Source organism: Rhodnius prolixus, unplaced genomic scaffold (genome assembly GCF_049639745.1).
Source record: "Rhodnius prolixus isolate KJV_2025 unplaced genomic scaffold, Rpr scaffold_12, whole genome shotgun sequence".
Classification (NCBI taxonomy): Eukaryota; Metazoa; Arthropoda; class Insecta; order Hemiptera; family Reduviidae; genus Rhodnius; species Rhodnius prolixus.
This window is the reverse complement of record NW_027411635.1, coordinates 15315161-15335810: the sequence shown is the minus strand read 5'-3', so window position 1 is coordinate 15335810 and position 20650 is coordinate 15315161. Positions and strand designations below refer to the sequence as shown.

Sequence of the window (20650 nt, the reverse complement as noted above, 5' to 3'; positions counted from 1 at the left end):
TTTTGACCCAAACCTTATTAACGGGCCTCGAATGGCTTAGATAGACGAAGTATCAAATCTGAACTATTTGTAGTTTTCTAACTTCACGCACAGATAAATAGACACACACAAAATTTGGTGAAAATCATTTTTGGGTAACACGGTAGCCGAGTGGTTAGAGACGAGGCTCGCCAAGCTAAGAAGTTGTATGGGTTCGATTCCCCGCTTCTAGAGCCTTGGATTTTATTTAATTGGTTAATAAAAGGAATTTGCTGTAAAGTACGTTTGTTTGTGGTCTCCGTGCACCTATCATGGTAGTTGGAGGTAAAGTCAGCCTGGAAAAAATAGGCATTACTTTACTTTTACTTTTTTTCGGTCCGGGAACCTGAAAACTTATACTCCTTTTACGACAATTAAGAGACCAGAGAGGGAGAGATAGAAAACAAGGTTAACTATCTTTATATTCTGTTGAGAATTACGAAAGCAAAAATAATACTTCTTCTTACAGAAGTAAGAGGAAGGTAAAAAGATTGTTACTTTGAGGGAATGTGTTTATATATGTGTCTGTAAAAGGCAGGTAATTCAGTTGAACAGGTCCTTGTTTCCAACTAATACGCTAACTTCTGTTCGCTTCCGTGCTACAGAAGAGCTAATGAAACTTGTAGTTCTGCTATCTTAGGATATATAGCACTTTACAACTGTACCACCCTCTGAATGATAGCATTTAATCAACTACGAACAATTGCCTTAACTGTTTCAGTCTTAGAGAAACATGTTTCTACTTTAAAAAGAAATTATTTAAACAATTTTTGCTTTCTCTTTACTATTTTTAAGAAAAAGCTTCGCTATCGTACAAATTTTTTTTTTTATTTTGTATTTTCCCAGATAATACGGGGTAAATCAAAACTGAAAAATATCAAAAGGTTGGTATTTCTTAAAGAGGACGCTGCAATATGAGTTAGGAGTTTGCTTCAGTTCTCTACAACACACTTACTCGTATTTCCCAATAATTATTGATCACTAAAACCACTCAGAGAACACAGGCCTCTCCTATTCTGTTCTATTCTTCCCTATTTTGGGCCTTTCTAATCCAAGATGCATCGTGCTTGTTTCACCATCTTTTCTTCTGCCGTCCGCTTTTTATTTCCCTCAAATAGGTCTTGTTGTTACTAATTTACTCCACTATTATCTTTAGTTCTAGCTAGATGTCCAGCCCATTGCCAAATGACTTTCTAATCTGAACCTCAATATCTTTAACATTGCTTCTTTTTCTTCCCCTTAAGAGATAAACCAATTCAACGAAGATGTACCGATTATTAGTTATTTATTTGTGGGGGATTGACCAAATCCTAGAACTGCCCCTTTAAAGTTATTCAGGTACCCCAAGGAAACCTAAACAATACAATCCCCAAAACTAGCACAATCGAATCCCCAGACCTGTGTCACTTAAGCTTCGCAGCTGTCCGAACAAATTGAGCGACAGCTTTAAGGGAAAACAAGTTAAGCTGTTCTACTGTTCCGACTGAATGTTCTAAACTAATCTCCTCCATATCTGTCATGAGATTAATGGAAGTTTTCTTCACCATCTAACAAACTTATCAAAAAAAAAAAAATAAGTCGCTCATGAGCCCCATTATTATTATAATCGCGCAAATTTTCGATTTTGGCTTTTTACCAAAAATATCCCTCTGGATACAAAAAAAAAGATGTAGTTTTGCAAATTGGTCTCTCTCTTTCTTTCTCTTAGATTAGATTAGAAAAGGAGGGGACTACGCCCCAAGGCACCGCAGCCAAAAGAGGCTTTGGATATAGTAGACGAAACCTCTCCTATTAAAGAGGTCGAGGACTTTCCCTACTAGTTCTTTTTGCGCTACTTTGGTCTCAAAGATCAAATCTCGCAATCGAACTGGAGGTGTGAGGCCGTTTCCTCCTTTTCCTGACACGAACTGCTCAACGGTACCGAGCTAATAAGCCCCCACCTTGTACACATTCTTCCTGAACCTACCATAACCCTGTGAATAGGCCTGTGATAAGAGCAATCTGATTCATTCCCGAGTACAGTATCTCTTTGACTCTTTGTTTTCACAACAAGGGCATAATACTGTTGCCGTGTTTAGCCCCAGGAGACATCACCCAGTTCTTTTCATGCTCTCTCCAGATCCAGTCACTGAGAACCGCACGAACTACACCCTTGGTGATCCACAGGACCGGTTCCAGGCCAATAAAAGAGTTTTAGCTCCATTCCTGGCCAGCAGATCGGCTGTTTCAATCCCCTTTGATCCCCACATGACCCGGCACCTATTCCAGTCGAACTGTATTATGCCAAGCCAGTTGTTCCAGGGTCTTTTTACATTCCCAAACGAGGGAAGAGGTAGTTCTAAAGGAATTAAGGTCCTCCAGCGCGGTTTGACTGTCCGTAAAAATGCAAATCTCCCTATTTCTAATATCCATTCGCAGTTTTTCCTCAGCACAAGTTTAGATTGCATTCATTCTCATGGTGTGTATCTATCTACCGTAACTCAAAAACAAATTATCACATTTTCAATTTTGATATTTCGCTTAGATGCCACCAGAGAATGCCACAATAAGGTTTTAATCAAACTTAGTCTAGCGAAATTACCACTGTACTGAATTATTTGTTTCAGTTTTTATAAACTATATGCTTCGCTGTAAAGTGTCATTTCTTCACATTTATTTCTAAATGAATTTTCTAAAAAAAAAATTCTAATTTAGGAAACTCCTTTCTTAAACTGAGAGTAATATGCCAACTATGCACTGCAAATGCATCTATTGCCGCATAATAATTAGGTATTTAAATTCAAATTTGAGCCATAGCTAAACTATTCGATTTGCAACATTTCTCAGTTAGACAATCTAACCCATTTCTTGGTTACTTACCTGACAACCAGTTTGGAATAAATTTTGAGTTTAGTATTGTAATTAGCATTTAGGTGAAATTCTTAATAGTTTTGGTATTCTCTGTATTGACAATATCTATTTTTATTTCAAAAGCTTTAAAATTTAGAGCGTTCTTTTTAAATCATTCATTAATTTTGTTTTGGGTTCTTGATTTATTTTATTTATATATTCGTAAGTATGAAACAAAATATTTTTCAATTTATTATTTTTAATACTGATTATTGCTTTTAATTACACTTATTGTTAGTGGTAAAGCTCAAAAACGTTTTCGGTATTTGTAGTTTTTTAAATTCTGCATTTAGGGCAGTTATATAGTTTGCATCAGTTTGGTTGATACAAATAAAAGTAGTGCTACTTTTAGAGATTTGATTTAATGAAATATTAAGTGCTTTTTATATTCAGTTTTTAACAGAGTCAATTAGTTTCAAGTTTCAAAAAGTTATATCTATGATCTGGGTAGTTTGGAAATTAAAATGAATATGCTAGACATGCTGCTTAGACATATTTTTAGCAATCAAATTTAATGCTGAAATTATTAATAATAATCAAATAAATGATCACCTAGGTCATTATATCGATATTAATAATAAGTCTGCACCAAATTAATGTAATTTTTACCAACAAAAGAATATTTAAAGAAGATAATATTGCATATAACTGTTCATTATTTTTGGTGACTGTTTCATAGTTTCAATAGGATGAAAAAAATAAGTGCCATTTTCAGTGATGATATATTTTTATTGTGCCGAGCTTTCGACCTAGGGACTAGGTCATCTTAAGGGCTAATTTACAATGTAACATTTTACATCATTAAAGGGTTGGTGTATCTTCTGTCTTGTCTTTTCATGCGATTTATGTCAAACTTTTGTCAAGAATATTCTTCCTTTTTTTGGGGCATTCTCATGGCTATGTTTTTGAGTCTGATGTGGACATTTCACGTTAGCTAGATTTAGTTAAAATCAAATGTTAGGAACTGCAACTCTTAAGTGAAGAAGTAAAAGCGGCTATTAGTTTCATTTACATTAATTTTCCCTCTACAAAATCATTTTACAGAAAAATAGATAATCTTTTAAAGCTTTTTCTATCAATAACTGTTCCAAGGTATAGACCGGAAATCGAACCCAGTACCACCATACAAATTAACATTGCGGACCCATCATCTTTATTGCGAGACTAAAGGCTACGCTTTCGGCCACTTCCAGAAATTATCTGTGCAGGAAAATGCAGAAATTGACACCTAGTTTGATTGGACTTCTCCTTTTTCTGTCTTTCAAAGTTAATAATAAGGCCAATGCTACATTGAGCATCGTAGGTCGACCTACTTTGAAAAAGAAGAAGTAAAAAAGCACTAGAAAATGTAGAAATGGTCACCTAGTTTGAATGGAATTCTTCTTTTTCTGTCTTTGAAAGTTCATAATAAGGCCAATGCTAGATTGTGCATCTTCGGTCGATCTATTTTGAAAAAGAAGAAGTAAAAAAGCACTAGAAAATGTAGAAATGGTCACCTAGTTTGAATGGAATTCTTCTTTTTCTGTCTTTGAAAGTTCATAATAAGGCCAATGCTAGATTGTGCATCGTAGGTCGACCTATTTTAAAAAAGAAGAAGTAAAAAAGCACTGGAACATGTAGAGATGGTCACCTAGTTTGATTGGACTTCTCCTTTTTCTGTCTTTCAAAGTTAATAAGGCCAATGCTAGATTGTGCATCGTAGGTCGACCTATTTTAAAAAAGAAGAAGTAAAAAAGCACTGGAACATGTAGAGATGGTCACCTAGTTTGATTGGACTTCTCCTTTTTCTGTCTTTAAAAGTTCATAATAAGGCCAATGCTACATTGTGCATCGTAGGTCGACCTACTTTGAAAAAGAAGAAGTAAAAAAGCAGTAGAAAATGTAGAGATGGTCACCTAGTTTGATTGGACTTCTCCTTTTTCTGTCTTTAAAAGTTCATAATAAGGCCAATGCTACATTGTGCATCGTAGGTCGACCTACTTTGAAAAAGAAGAAGTAAAAAAGCACTAGAAAATGTAGAGATGGTCACCTAGTTTGATTGGACTTCTCCTTTTTCTGTCTTTAAAAGTTCATAATAAGGCCAATGCTACATTGAGCATCGTAGGTCGACCTATTTTAAAAAAGAAGAAGTAAAAAAGCACTGGAACATGTAGAGATGGTCACCTAGTTTGATTGGACTTCTCCTTTTTCTGTCTTTAAAAGTTCATAATAAGGCCAATGCTACATTGTGCATCGTAGGTCGACCTACTTTGAAAAAGAAGAAGTAAAAAAGCACTAGAAAATGTAGAAATGGTCACCTAGTTTGAATGGAATTCTTCTTTATCTGTCTTTGAAAGTTCATAATAAGGCCAATGCTAGATTGTGCATCTTCGGTCGACCTACTTTGAAAAAGAAGAAGTAAAAAAGCACTGGAACATGTAGAGATGGTCACCTAGTTTGATTAGAATTCTCCTTTTTCTGTTTTTGAAAGTTCATAATAAGGCCAATGCTAGATTGTGCATCGTAGGTCGACCTATTTTGAGAAAGAAGTAAAAAAGCACTGGAATGTGAGAGGTTATACGTTAAAAATTAAAAACTTTTTTAAATTTTGAATAATGTGTTAAGGTACAGTGGATCAGTCAGAAAAATCGTTCGTTAATTCAGGACAAGCGTTTGTGTTAGTATCAGTTTTGTTAGTGTGTTTTTGCTTTTTTTTTGTTTTTTGTTTTTGTGAGATTCAAATTGATTTTTGTATGAATCATGGGAGGGACATGAAAATTAGTTCTTACTGAATTATTATACTTTTTGTTTATAATAGAGTTCTTGGATTTAACGAAGTAGTGGCTCTATGTGACTGAACTTGCAGGTCTGGAGACTGGACTTAGTTATGGTAATTCTCTTCAAAGCGATCCCGCTAGAGAGTACGGACGGTGAACGCTTGGAGAAGGCAGCCGAATGTGCTCACCCTAATCTTTGTGTAAATCCATACCACATCAACGTCTCCGTCCGGGAACTGGATCTCTACCTAGCCAATTTCATCAATAGCCACGGTAACAAAAGAAAAATACATAATTATCAATCATTTTTAATTTCATTAAAATGCAATTATTTGTATTTATTCATTTATCGTTAATTCAACAATAATTATGTTTCTGTAATCTGGCATTAGTGTGTCATTTTAAAGGTTCAATCAGATATGAATGATTGCAACATAACTTATTTTTAACGCTCACATATTTTTCCACTACAGCAATTATTACTAAAATAACGATAAATATAAAGAATAATTTGCATCTATTTATAAAAATTTAATATAGATTTTATCATTACTTTAATCAAAAAAGAAATATGAATAAAAATGGCCTGCATAAGGGTCTGTGACTTTTAACAAATTCTAAAAAATATTAATGCATTAAAATTACTTAAATTGTTATAAAATGTCCAAAAAAGGATATTTTACGTGTTTTTAATATCTTCTTTAAGGATTAATGTAAACATTGTTCAAAACTGAAGTTAAAATACTTAAAAAGCCCCAATTGTAGTAAGAGAAATGAAAGCGAAATTTGAATAAAACGCGTAAGGTTTTTCGAATGTTTCTAACTGGCTGAAATAGCAAGCTGAATTATAAAAGAAATGTTGGGTACCTGCTGATTCGTGTATCTTTTGTCGTTTAATCAACCCTTATACATTAACTTATTAAATTTTAAGCTTTTGTTAAGCACATTATTTGAAATAATTGATGAATTCTCATCAGACTACAGTTTACTTCTACTAAATACAAATAGAACTGGAATACAGATGCTGTACGAAAGTCAATGCATATCCACAAAACGCATTGTTTTAAAGGATTCCAAAAATTGGGCGAAATGGCCCAACTTGGGGGATGGTGAAACGATTCATAGAGGCGCTTTTTGGCTCAGTTAAAATCTGGAAATGTTTTATTCAAAAAAATGGGGGCAATTAAAGTATAGTAAAAAGCACACAAAAATTGAAACACTTTTCGTTTGCAAAAAATCTTAGTGAACAGCCTTCTAGATCATTACACTTTATCATTAAAATTAAAGCGATCGGTTAAATCAAAAAGCAGTTTTTTGTTTTATGATAGATAAGATAGATAGATAAATGTTCTGTATTTAGTGTTTAAATATACACATTACAGGGGTTCTGTGCTATAATTTTCCAATACAATGAAATAAAAATCAATATAAACTGCGTGCAATACGTAAACTTAAACTAATTTATATATATGTACAAGTATATTAAACTGAAATATTAACTAAAATTTAATAACAGAAAATAATACCTATTCGTTAAGGCAAAATGATCTTATCTTTAATGCTTCTATTGTAAACAAATATATTCTATTTAGGTGGTCCTTATTTTCAATACATAGAAATTTATTAAGTGCATTTCCGTTGACAAACTCTGATAGATGGTGGCGCCTAATTGGTTGATAAATGGGGCATTCTATTAAAAGGTGTTCTAGAGTTTCGTACTTATTCAAATTACATATTGTGCAGACCGATTGGGTATCTATAGAGTGGTAGCCTCCACTTTTAAACCAGACTTTTATACTTTTATCGCTTGCTACTCGTAGCTGGCTCACAACCCTAATTTTATCGATCGCACAATTGAATTTAACGTACTCCTCTATCATACCTAGCCCACTAATATGCCTGTAAACCGAACTATAGCTTGAGTTAATCGCTCTTTGAATATCCATAGACCTCACATGATTTGTCCACTTCTCTATAATATTTTTCTTAATTATGTCGACTTCTGTTTCAAAAATAACATTTGGCTCTCCGATAACAGTTAGCCATCGCCGCAACTGACTGAACCAATTCCTGTCTGCTCCTCCTGTACCTACTGTTTCTAACTGTTTGAGCTTGTTAAAACACAATTTTGGCAACCTACTCTCTTCCATTGCCAGAACCCTAGTCCAATAGGACAACATTTTCTTAAAAACGGTGACGCTTAACGGTACCCTTCCAGTTTCTAACCGAACTATATAATCGGGGGTACATTTGGGCCAACAAAGGAGCTGTTTGAAAAACCTCACTTGCCCTCTTTCTACCGTGTGTAAATTCTGTGAAGCCCAAAATTCGGAACTGTTTTTTGTTTTATGACAATTCAATAGTTCCTCACAGAAATCCTTAGTTTATCAGCTATTGCCTGTTTGAATCGATTTAATACTCTACTTCGATTCGTGGCTAGATTCAATATTTAATAAATTTAATGAAAACGAATGAATTTAAAGATTAATTTCTGCTCTTAAGAAAATTCTGATAAACATAGTCTTGAGGAAAGAAAATTCAGTCAGTTTCCAAATTTATTTAAAGTAGGAAAACCATATTGTTTCCAATCACCAGCATTTGGAGGCTTTCCATTCAGACTTCAGTTAAAGATAAGGAGATATTTTTAAAATGAAAATGTATGGTTACATTTTGAATCCGTTTTTTAACATCAAAAATTAAGCAAACTTTCCAAAATTGGAATTTTATTCTAATCCATTAAACTACTTTTAAATATTGTTATAAGCAATGAAAACTTTGGCTTTTGTTATTACTTAGTTCTACTTTAAGTTTGTAATTCCAATATGGATTTTATTATTTGTTCCATATTCGTAAGTATCTTAATTGCAACAAAAAATCTTTCAGGTTATTCCAGTGTTGAATCTAATAAATGATCATTTAGAAGAATAGATAAATATTTGCCGGAAACATTTTTTTTAAATAGAAATAATAAATTTTCATTTATGCTATCATTATAAACAAGAAAATTGTAAGGGCAGTTTTTGGGGACACATTCCCTCCCTTTAAAACGAAATTGAAAAATCGATTCAATAAAAATTATAGGCTAATGACGAGCCCCACGGTGATACCTGATTTAAAAATTTTTACATTAAATTGGTGTACTAAAAATTAACTTATCAGATACCAACACATGTTCAAACCAGTAAAAACTACACCTTCCATACTTTGAGAACCACGAAACAAACAAAATTCAAAATTAGCGAGGTCGCGATACTTCTACTTACAAAAAGATTAAATTATTTTTTTAATTGCATTTGTATGAACTACATATAATAATTTACTAACAATCCTTCATGAATTATATTCGGTTAACACAGTTATGGATAAAAATAATTTAAAAATATTTGAAGACTTAATTAGAGTTATGTGGTTTTTGGTTTGGTGCCTTAAACCAGAACTAAATTTACTGAAATATATTTCGGGCAAAATAAAAAATCAAAATTTTGAGTCCCCCCAAAAAATCTTATCCTGAGAATAAGCAAAACCATTCTAGGGAATCTTTCATAGATAAGGTTTCCAAAATGCAAGCCCAAATAATAGAACTCCACTGTTTTTTGAAGTCAGCATTTTTTTAAATCACACCCCTTGTTCAAAAAAAAAAAAAAAATTAAAATTATGTTTTCAGAAATTTTAAGCGGCCTATCAGACAACCTTTCCGACAGAGGCGGAGCAAGGCCTAGTCAAGGTAAATTTCCAAAAATTTATCTAAAAGCGAGAAATTAAATTCACTTGAATGTTTTAAATAGTAATTTTACTCAGAAATTTTAATCTCTTTCCCTTCTTAACCAATTTAAAACTATACTCTGTGCAAAAAAAGAAGGAAGAAAGATTGGGGCGTAGCAACCTTTTTTTTGCGGTTTCCATTTCAAAATTTGCGGTTACAATTTAAAAATGGTTTATTTTCTTCCCAAATTAGCGTACCACTCAAAAGAGATTCAACCTGATAGCCAATAATTCAATTCCCTTTCGTTGCCAGCAGTTATCTCCTCTACAGTCCTCTCTTCAGTATTTTTAAAATCAATCATGGAGCGGAAGAGTTGGTAATCAGGGAGTGGCAGGTCTAGGCTGTAAGCTGAATGTGGGACAAACTCCAGATTCAAATCTTCCATTACACAGGGATGCAGAAACGTGAGAAGCGCGACTTATTGTTATCTGGCTGAAGACATACTTTTTTGGGATTAATTTAAAAAACAAAAATCCAGAATTAGTAGAAATTTCTGACTAATAGAAATAGGTTGGAATATAATCACGCGATTATCAAATAGTTTTTATAATATTTAGCGCTGATTACCGAAATAAATGCACTATTCATCACGAGAAGTCCATTTGTTATTAAAACGTAGATCGCTTGGGGTTTTATAGGAAGAGTTTTACAGAGCTCAAATCGGCGTGAAGGGAGGTTGCGATGTGGATTTTTCGATAGCTTTTAGGGAACCAAGTAGGGCTGTAAGATGGTTTATGGTTGAGTGGTGCTCTGTTTTTAGAAACACTGAAAATCTTGACTTAAAGGATAATTTCTAATCTAATTAATTAATTTCGGCAGCGGTTCTCTATCATCACACCTTTTTTGTGATTCGTGGTGTAAAACTATCCGAATTTTTCACATTCTAATGAGCCATTTCTGATTTTTCAAAGGATACTATTCGTTTACAAACATCTTTGGTGGATTTAATGAGAAATAAGCATAGGAATGTGTTATATACACTTATATTTGAGAAAATACAAGTGGATACAAGTGACTGTAGACCAGGGGTCCCCAAACTACGGCCCGCGGGCCACATGCGGCCCCCTGAGGACATTTATCCGGGCCCCCGCCGCATTTCCGGAAGGGGCATCTTTTTCATTGGTGGTCAGTGAGAGGAGGAGCACTATATGCGGCGGTGCCGCCGCAAAGCGCTGCGTCGCTTATGTACAGTACTACTTCCGATGACGCGCGGGATGCACGCGTCACGGTTCCGAAAACAGTGTAAAAATCAAACAGCAGAAGTAGGAAGAAAAGCAAAGTACTATAACTAAACAGTACATTGGACCATCTCATTAGCCCAAAAGCCCAGAAATACTGGGCAGTTTGTTGATTTAAATTTACTTGTTCTTTATTTGAAATATTCTATTTGTTCCCGTTTTGTTTTTTTTACTTTAAAATAGTTTTATATTTTATAGCTGGCCCACCATCGGTCTGAGGGGCAGTAAACTTGGCTCCCTGTGTATAAAAAGTTTGTGGACCCCTGTAGAGCCTTCGTGAACTCTAACCAGCCTCTATGTTCATACTTTTTCGTAAGGTTAACTGCAAAATCTTCAAGAACTTTGCAAAAAAGAGCTACTTGAAAACTTTTTCAAAACATGCCGAACTATAATAAAAAACCCTGTTTAATTCCTAGATTCTATTTACTCCCAGTTCTCTAAAACTATCTTTAACACCAAAATTGGATTCCATTATAATAATCGCGCAATGCTTTCGTTTATTACCAACAACTTCACGCTTAGGGCACAAATTTCGTGTTGTTAAACTCATTTAAGTGTTAAAATGAAAACAGTACGGGACATTATTTCCCACAAGTAAAGAGATTAAAATCAAGATCATGATGCTCTGCACTGCTGTCAATAAGGGATGAATAATTTAACGTTTTTAAGTGCTCTTTGTCTAATTTTTCTCCCTAATCTCCTTAACTAAGCAGAATCGAAATTAAAATACCTTAAAATGGAATCGGGATGCGATTCCTTTCGAAAAAGAAATTTAGTGGAAGTCATTAAACCAATATTTTAGATAATCGAAGCATTTCTTCTTTTTTTTGCACCCGAAGATTAAAAATTAATTTAACTTAATTACAAATAAAGGATTGTTTTAACGTACAACTTGTCAATTTTGAATTAAAAAAAAAAATAATTGTAGAATTAAAAAGCAAATGATCAGTGTGCTCAAGTCTTACTAACTTAGTGGTATTTACTAAAACCAAGATTGTTACTAAACTTTCAATATCTTCAAAGTATTTTGAAATTAAGATTATAAAAGATTTGAATCCAATTTAGATAGATTTTTTTTGGAATAAATTTGCTTTGCCATTTACAAACAAATTTAGAGTTTTTTTAACCAAGTGAACTCTTTGTCCAGTTCAGGATAATCAAAGAGTCGGTAATTAAAACTGTCGCGGTAGAACAGTTGTATAAGGGTTGATCGTCAAAAACTGCACGAAAAAGCTGTAACGTTGAAAAACACCCAACTTTGACCATTTTTTTCTCTTTTTCTATAAAAGATAAAATTCCCAAATTTTCTTTAAAATATAGGGCAAATCCTCCTTTAAAACTGTAATTTTTTTGCAACCACCCAGACCTAATAGATTTCGAGAAAAAAGTTGCCGAAAATGAGCAAAAACGGCATTTTCAGAAATTGTTCTTGTTCTTCTTCTTGTTGTTACCTTTTTTGTAAACAACGTATACAAATTTATAATTTGGTTTTGTCGTTTTGTTATTTAAGAAAAGCACATTAGGAAATCTTTGCCCATCTGGGCCAAATCGCCGCTTTAGACTATAATCTTTTTTGTTCTCAATCTTGTAAGCTCTGCGGCTAGGCCTTCCAGAATTCACTTTGTGATTATTTTTTTCAGCGAAAAACAATGCTTTTATATTTTTACGAACGGAATTCTAAATCTCTCAAGCTGTTGGGCCATTACATGTAACATTTTTTGTCAAATTAATAATTGTTGAAAATAATTGACGATGTAATTAAAAGCAACCGGTTATTCATAAAGTAATTCTACTTACGGGGCAAGTCTTCATACTAACTATGTTAGCATGGTATTAGGATTTTAGTTGCTCGAATGTAGGGGGGCCATCACGAGGTAGTAAAGATCCAAACTCTTCCCATAGAAATTCAAATTTAGAAGGCAGTTATTTTTACTTAAATTAAGTGGAAGTATCGCGACGTATCAAATTTTTACCAGAATTATCTATTTTAAGATTCCTTGAGCCCACCAAAAAGATAAAGTTACCTTTACAAATTTCTGAGATTCATGTTCACCGCGCTTGAATAGATTTTGAAAAAACTGTCCGCACTGGGACTCTTTGTAATTTCTCTGTCATTTCCTTCATTATGTCTACTTTTAATAAGAGTGCATTCACATCTTTGGCTCATATTTTAATATTTTTGTAAATTTCTAAAATCGCAAATCAATTACCAGCCAATTTGGTTTTTTACCCCCCAAGTAATCTTACATTTGAAAAAATCTGAGAAAATTCTCCGAATAGTAGAAAAAGAATATTGAGAAGATTAATGCGTGTGAGAATTGCATTTAGAGAAAGGATGTGAATATTTCATATCCTTTCTTCTTTCATCATTTATCCTTTAATATTTATTTATCCTGTTAGTTAACCAAATTTCGGTCAATTCATGCTATGCTACTCTCAATTAGTTAGGAGCTTTGAATACTGTTTCGATTGCTTGGTCCCCTGGTCATTTCAGGATTCCGGGTAATGAACTTGCTGAAGAAACAGCAAAGGAAGGAGCTGCGATGATAACAATGACTCCTCAGCCCATTATCCCTGTATCCTATCGACGTTTTAGAACAGAGGTGGAGCAATAGATTTTGAAGGAACATCGGAAAAGGTGGAGATCTCTAGCTGATTGCCGTCAGACTAAGGAAATTCTTGGCCTGTCTAAAACGGCTGTGGTTAGTTTCAGCAGGTCCCGGATCCACCAGTTTGGTTCAGGTTGGTTGAGTGGACATTTGAATTTAGCGTACCATCTTTTCAAATGTGGGGCCTTACCCAGTCGCCAATTTGCGCTGGCTGTGGTGAGTCCAATGTGGTGAGTACTGTTATCCGGCAATCTTTAGCCGGGGCGGGGAACAATGGGCATTTTGGATTGCCTGCGTTCTTTCCGCTTTTTGGTTGAAACGCCTTCTAATACAATACAACATGATCCTTTAATATTACTGTTTTTAAAGAATGTTGCAAATCAAGCAGTTTCCAAAAACACTGTCGAGAATTTTGCTTTATAAGATGAAGGTAGTATGTTTTTTGTTTTTGTTTTGTTTTGTGTGTTTATTTTTGCGGCAAGCCTATGTGCGGCCATTAATGGACTAGAAGGCTAAAAGTTAGACGACAGTATTAGAGCGAGCAAATGTAAAGGAATTGTGCAAGAAATAGCTATCTAAATGTGCGCGTAGATAGGTGAGCCGGGCGCATTAACGCCTCCCTTACTTGGCCATCCCATACCACTGAGAAAGTCTCTATTATCTGGAGCGAGGAGCCCAGCTTGCGCTGTAGTTTATGTCGCTTGCACTTAAAGCCTCCTCCTTTACATTACATTACCTGTAGCAAATCCCCAGGCAATCATCTACAAGCGTCCCTTACCCTTTAACTAGCTATTCCCATCTCTTTAAAAAGAATAAGGAAGAAGAAGTAGAAAAACCTCTGGTACCCTTCTTTAAAAAAAATAAATAAATAAAATACTAACTCCGAGAGATCTGGCTTAAAGGAAATGTTAAGAACATTGGTTGATATGAATTACTGTTCAAAGGTAAATTTACTTTTTCGAATTTTCTATTTATAAGTACACTTTTAAAGTTTTTTGAAAACAATCAATCAGCCCCATTTATTTATAACAAAAGTAATACTTACGTTTACAATTTCTTTTAATCTTACGCCACTACGATAGCTAGTATTTAAGATGTTAGAGGCATTTATCATACAAAATCTTTGAAGAGTAGTTTAACTATACATTCTTAGGAATTGGGCTATAAAAAAAAAGAAGAAAAATATTAAAATAACCTACAAAACCACATAATTGTTTATAATGAATAGTCAAATAAATATAAAGAACTACACAGTTATTTCAACTGCTAAAGTAACATAATTAAAACAGTCCGGTAGGACAGTTGTATAAGGGTTGATCGTCAAAAACTGCACGAAAAAGCGCGACGTAGAAAAACACCCAACTTTGACAATTTTTTTCCCTATTTCTATAAAAGATAAAATCCCCAAATTTTCTTTAAAATATACGAAAAATCCTCCTTTATAACGGTAATGTTTTTTTTTTTTTTTTGTAACAACCCAGATCTAACAGATTTTTGTAATTGGACGTTAAGCCCTGCCTGAAAGACCGGCGATTACTTTACTTTACTAAAGTTTTGTTTTTATATTTAATTTTTTATTAATTTACCATTTAATGTCAGAGGTAATAAACAAACTGGACTTAAAAATGGAAAAATAGACTATCTATTACTTAAACTAGTAATGCATTCGTGTACTACGACAAGATTTTCTTGTAATTCTAGATGAAAATATCTAATATATGGGAATTCTATGATTTCTCTCTGTAAGAGCGAATATGACAGATAATCCAAAGTGGTACTGCCATCAACCCTGCCCAAAGTACTATCCCAAGGGCGCACTTTACTGCAAATGAAACTCTGAGAGCAGGAGGACCTGAAACGGCGATTCTCTGTTGATACACGGTTTAAGCTTCTTTCCAATAGACGTAAACAATTCAAAGAGTTTACGTACAGATGCCATTTCTAAATCTACAATTAATCTCGGTCACAAAAAAAACCTTGAAAAACAAAAAGAAATCTGGTTTAAAGTTGTTAACTCCCACTTAACTTATTTATTTATTTATTTTGTGCAATCACATACAAAGAGTTGAGCTCATTAATACAAAAGTAAACTCATACTTCCAAAAAAACATAATAAGTAAAGAAAGAAACTTTCATTAAGTAAATAGTAATGAAAAAATATATAAATGAAACTGAATAAACTATAAGATAACATAAAATTAAGATTAAATAGGCAAATTACAATTTAAATCAATAAAGTTGGGCTTTTCTTCTCTGACATTCTTTTAAATAAATAAAAACATAATTCTTATAAATTTATCATTTGAACCTAACAGAGAGTACATACAAAAAGAACATCTTTCTAAATATTTCTGTCTAATTGAGAAATAAACAATACGAGAGTCGTTTGAAAAGTCCGTGCAAAAATAAAAACTACTTAATTTCTTGGGGTAAACCTTTTTTATTTTTCAACATGGTCTCCTTTTAGGCTTATACACTTCGTCCAACGCTGCTCTAGTTTGTTGATCCCTTCCGAATAATAGGATTTGTCCAAGTCTGAAAAATAGCCATTCGTTTCTGCAATCACCTCCTCGTTTGAATAAAATCTTTTTCCCGCCAGCCATTTCTTCATATTGGGGAACAAATAGTAGTCCGAGGGAGCCAAGTCTGGAGAATAGGGGGGATGTGAAACGAGTTGGAACCCTATTTCCATTAATTTTGCGACCACAACTGCTGAGGTGTGAGCTGGTGCGTTGTCGTGATGGAAAAGGACTTTTTTGTGGGCCAATCGTGGGCGTTTTTCTTGCAGCTCGGTTTTCAAACGGTCCAATAACGATGAATAATATGCACCTGTAATAGTTTTACCCTTTTCCAGATAGTCGATGAGGATTATTCCTTGCGAATCCCAAAAGACAGTCACCATAATCTTTCCGGCCGAAGGAACGGTCTTCGCCTTTTTTGGCGCAGATTCCCCCTTGGTAACGCATTGTTTAGATTGTTCTTTGGTCTCAGGAGTGTAGTGATGTATCCATGATTCATCCACAGTGACGAAACGACGCTTAAAGTCCTGCGGATTCTTCTGGAACAGCTGCAAACCGTCCTTGCAACACTTCACACGATTTCGTTTTTGGTCAAGCGTGAGCAATCACGGCACCCATCTTGCGGATAGCTTTGTCATGTCCAAATGTTGATGCAAAATATTATGTACCCGTTCATTCGAGATGCCCACAGCACTAGCAATCTCACGCACCTTCACTCTTCTATCATCCATCACCATATCATGGGTTTTATCAATGATTTCTGGAGTAGTAACCTCAACAGGGCGTCCAGAACGTTCAGCGTCACTTGTGCCCATATGGCCACTCCGAAAATTTTGAAACCACTTATAAACTGTTCTAATCGAAGGTGCAGAGTCACCATAATGTTTATCAAGCTTCTCTTTAGTCTCCTGAGGCGTTTTGCCTTTCATAAAGTAGTGTTTAATCAACGCACGAAATTCTTTTTCGTCCATTTTTTGAAAATCACTCGACTTCCTCGATTCAAACGAATGCCAAACACAAAGAAATAGACCGATCTGGCTGAAACTTGGCGTGTGTTCTTCCAAGAGATGCTACTAACTAAACATAACCTCGATACGCGCCAGTGGTGCTATCTCTCTGACTTTGCACGGACTTTTCAAACGACCCTCGTATATGTGGCAAATCTTCCATACACTTTCAAATCACAAAACTGAAAGAAAATTTTTGGATTTATTATATACTTATTGTTACTGATGTTTAATGAAATACAGTATTGACTTGAAGTTCTTAACTGTGCAAATACTCTTGTTACTGCTAACGGTACTTTATGTAGAAGGTATTTCTGAGTTTGCAAACTGTAGTCATACACTGTAGAACTCCCACTTAACTAAAAGTAAAGTTAATTGATTTTTAAAAAAATTTTGATTAAAAGGAGTTCCTCAATGACTTCATTACTTCATTCGAATATTTTTTTGCGAGTTATTTTGGGAAGTTACTATAAAGGTTTTCAAGATTTTCTGATAGTTCTTAATACAGATGTATAAATTTGTAAGCGTCTATAATAATTCCAATATAATTTACTGTAAGTCCTTGTACCTAAATAGTTAGGATAGAAGGTACATCAACATTTGATGCTAAAATTATTATAATTGTTGATAAGCATAAGCCTTGAAGATAACGCAGTATCTAGGTCGAAAGCTTGGCCAAAAATTAATAAAGAATAATGGTTTAAATTGGCAAAAAAATAAAAATGGCTGGAAAAATGGCCATTCTACGAAAACCATTATAAGTCGACTAACACAGGATGCCGGTTGAAGTGAATTCGAAGGATGCCCTTTTCTAAAATGCGAAGCCATCGACGCTTCAGTCTTTGGCGAGGATTTGCGGAAAGAGTAGACTGGGACAGATTGTAATTTTGATTGATTTTTGTGGATTAATGAATTAGCCGCCAAAAAACTATGAACAATTCTCTAAAATTTAATAATTATGATGTAATGAGAAAATCGTTTGAGTGATTGACAAGATATTTGGAACAAAGAGTGCCTCACAACATGTATTTTCTTTGGAAATATAATTTCGAAAATTCATACGATGCCAATATTTCCATTTGCAAGAATAAAGAGGGAATTGAAGTTATTGGTAGGTAGTTCTGACAAGTTGAAGTGGGCTAAAGAATAGCAGTTCAATTTGTGAAACAAGTAAACTCAACAAATAAAGATTAGCCGGCAGTAAAAGTAAAAGTTTTGGTGGCGAAGTAGAAAGTCAAAACCCAAAAGGTAGGTGAGCCGCCATTAGACGAAGGTAGTTAGCTCACACACATATAAGGGTGTGTCAGAGAGCTATAGTTGTTTAATCGAAAGATCGCAAGGATTTCTGTGCAGTGCGTCTATGTTAAATTAGGCCCTTTACAGCTCACAGCCGAGATATAGGCAGGGAGCCGGGTTTAGAGCTATGTGTACCCGCACCTCACATAAATATCGAAGCCAAATAAAAAGGGGAGAAAACGATCCCCCCTTTCACAAATCGTTAAACCTTCTCAGAAGTTTCTAATTAGATATGTCCCATTTACAACTTGTCACTAAATCTACTCCGATTTAGGGCAATTTCAAATTTACATCTTTATTATAGCTTAAAATTGTTTGCAATTGAGTTCCTAACAATCTCATTTTGAAGTCCCCTAGTTATTCTTAAAGTAGTTTCCCATTAAGAACAAAAACTATACAGGGTGTCCCAAGCTATATATGGATAACGACTTTTTCTCGGAAACTAAGATAGCTAGAAAAAAACTAAAAAATACGTGTTCCCTTAGTTTTTTGTTAGGAATCCAAATTTACTTTGCAAATTTTTTTCTTTGAATCCAGAAGCGAGATTCAGGCACCAACTTCCTTTTTTTCAAGTGGGGAGGTGCGGTTTTTATTTCAGAAATAGATTTCTCTATTTTTTTTTAAGAAAAATTTACTCGAAAGGTTTTTTTCTGTGAGCGATACTCTTTACAAGTTATGAATGAAAACATGATTCTTATAAGAAATTTCAAAATGATAATATTTCAACGGTTTTTTTGGTTGAATAAGAAGAAAAGTACTATTTTATTATAAATTTTACTCCTCATTAATATTACAGATCATGCTCGAACTGGCCTCCACCATTAGAGATACATAGACATGCACTTTCCTGCCAATTGTCCCTTACTGCCAAAGAAATAGATTCGGCTTTAACCGAGTTACAGGCATCTATTTTTCTCTGCTTTAGTTTAGTTGCTACAGATGCAATCCCGGACTTGATTCTGATACACCTAGATTTAGAAATGCTTTTAGATAAGCAGAAATAAGGAAAGAAAGAAAAAAGTTATGAATAATCACCTTGTTTTTCAGACATCCCCTAAAGGAAATAGTACATAGGTGTCAAGTCCGGTGAATCGTCCCGCGTGTCGATATAACACCATCAGGCATGTAAAGTGACATCCCGATAGGCAATTTGATGTTATATCGACGGTCAATTCGGCTGCCTGTACCTGACTGCTGTGTTTAAGGAAGTTAGAGCCCACGATTCGCTGCCATAGGTTGAAATTGGGAGATAGGTATTTTTAAAAACCGTTATTTTCGTGCCCTTCGTTATTTCCCTTTTAAGTAATAAATCCTTTCTTAAGGGCATTGAACATTCTACCTGCCGTAGCCATTCTTCCGTTAATTTTCTCCGTGGATTCCGGCCCTGTTCATTAATATTCACTCCCAAATATTTAAAATCAGCGACTTGCTCCAACATAACATTCCTGATGTTAACATTTTTGCGGTCCATCTCTGCAACGGCTAATCTCCATAGTTTTAGATTTATGGACTTTAATCGTCCATGTGAATTTTCCCTAATTCTTCCTGCAATATATTCATATTGTATTGTAAGTCTATATCATTATTTGCAAACACGACGATATCAAACGTACAGAAATCATTCTACAATATCCCAACATTGAAGCTGCGCATTTTTTTGCTGACACTGCCGCAGAGCTGGGTGACAGATTCATTGATCCAAGTGAATGAAAGATGATTTTGCCAATTTTAGTCGTAATTTTTCTTTTATTTGTATTAATGCCAAGCTTTCGATTTTAGTCACTAGATCATCTTCAGGGCTTATAACAATCTGTAAAGGTTTACACATTATGCGTGTTTTCTTTAAAAAAATGAGGGTTTTTCTGCCCTCATTGTTGAAGTACTTTTACAGTTAGCCCAATCTAGATAAACCTTCAGTAAATACATCCAACCCTTTTTTTTTACACACAATTTTGGAATAACACGGTTCATCAATAAGAAATACAGTGTGACCAGAAGTCGGTTTATGCCCAAACAAGTGTTAGTGACTTGGTTTTTACTTCACATGACTTCTTGGCTCTGTTTACTTTGTATTCCGGAGCTAACGGGGAAATACCCGAATTTTATTATCACTTTTCTCTTTATCTCGTTGTACTTCAACTGGAACACAACATTTCGTTATTTAGTGTTCAAGTGTTCAGTATATCACATATACTGACATATCTACTGATGATGGTAGCATTGATTTGATTGATTGATTTGATCAAGTTCGCAATAAAAGTGCTCGCTTGTTATCAAGTAGCGGTTGAATAGTTACGAAATTGATTTTTATTCCTAATTTTAATTTAAAGTTTTATATGTACTTTGGACTAAACACTGTACACCAATTTTATTTTTTTTGTAATTAAAAATTAATTGTTTTTTAAATACGTAATATGGATTTCATTATTACTTTTTTTGCACGGTTTTTTTGGGAAAACAGAGTTTTTTTAATTTACATGATTTTTTAAAGTTGTGGAACATATCCCCAAATTTACCATTAAGTATGTCGCTTGTAAATTTTGTTTGCACGGTTT

At 34.2% G+C, this 20650-nt stretch overlaps 1 protein-coding gene across 3 annotated transcripts in view; it reads left to right on the top strand.

Annotated features, from left to right (window-relative positions):
- The window catches only part of NfI (Nuclear factor I), a 218254-nt gene that overhangs the window by 163865 nt on the left and 33739 nt on the right, over window positions 1-20650 (top strand). For all 3 annotated transcript variants that reach the window (XM_074143669.1, XM_074143668.1, XM_074143667.1), the window contains exons 4-5: window positions 5753-5936; window positions 9328-9387. In XM_074143669.1, the coding sequence (XP_073999770.1) occupies window positions 5753-5936; window positions 9328-9387 (244 nt within the window). The remainder of the gene's footprint in view (window positions 1-5752; window positions 5937-9327; window positions 9388-20650) is intronic.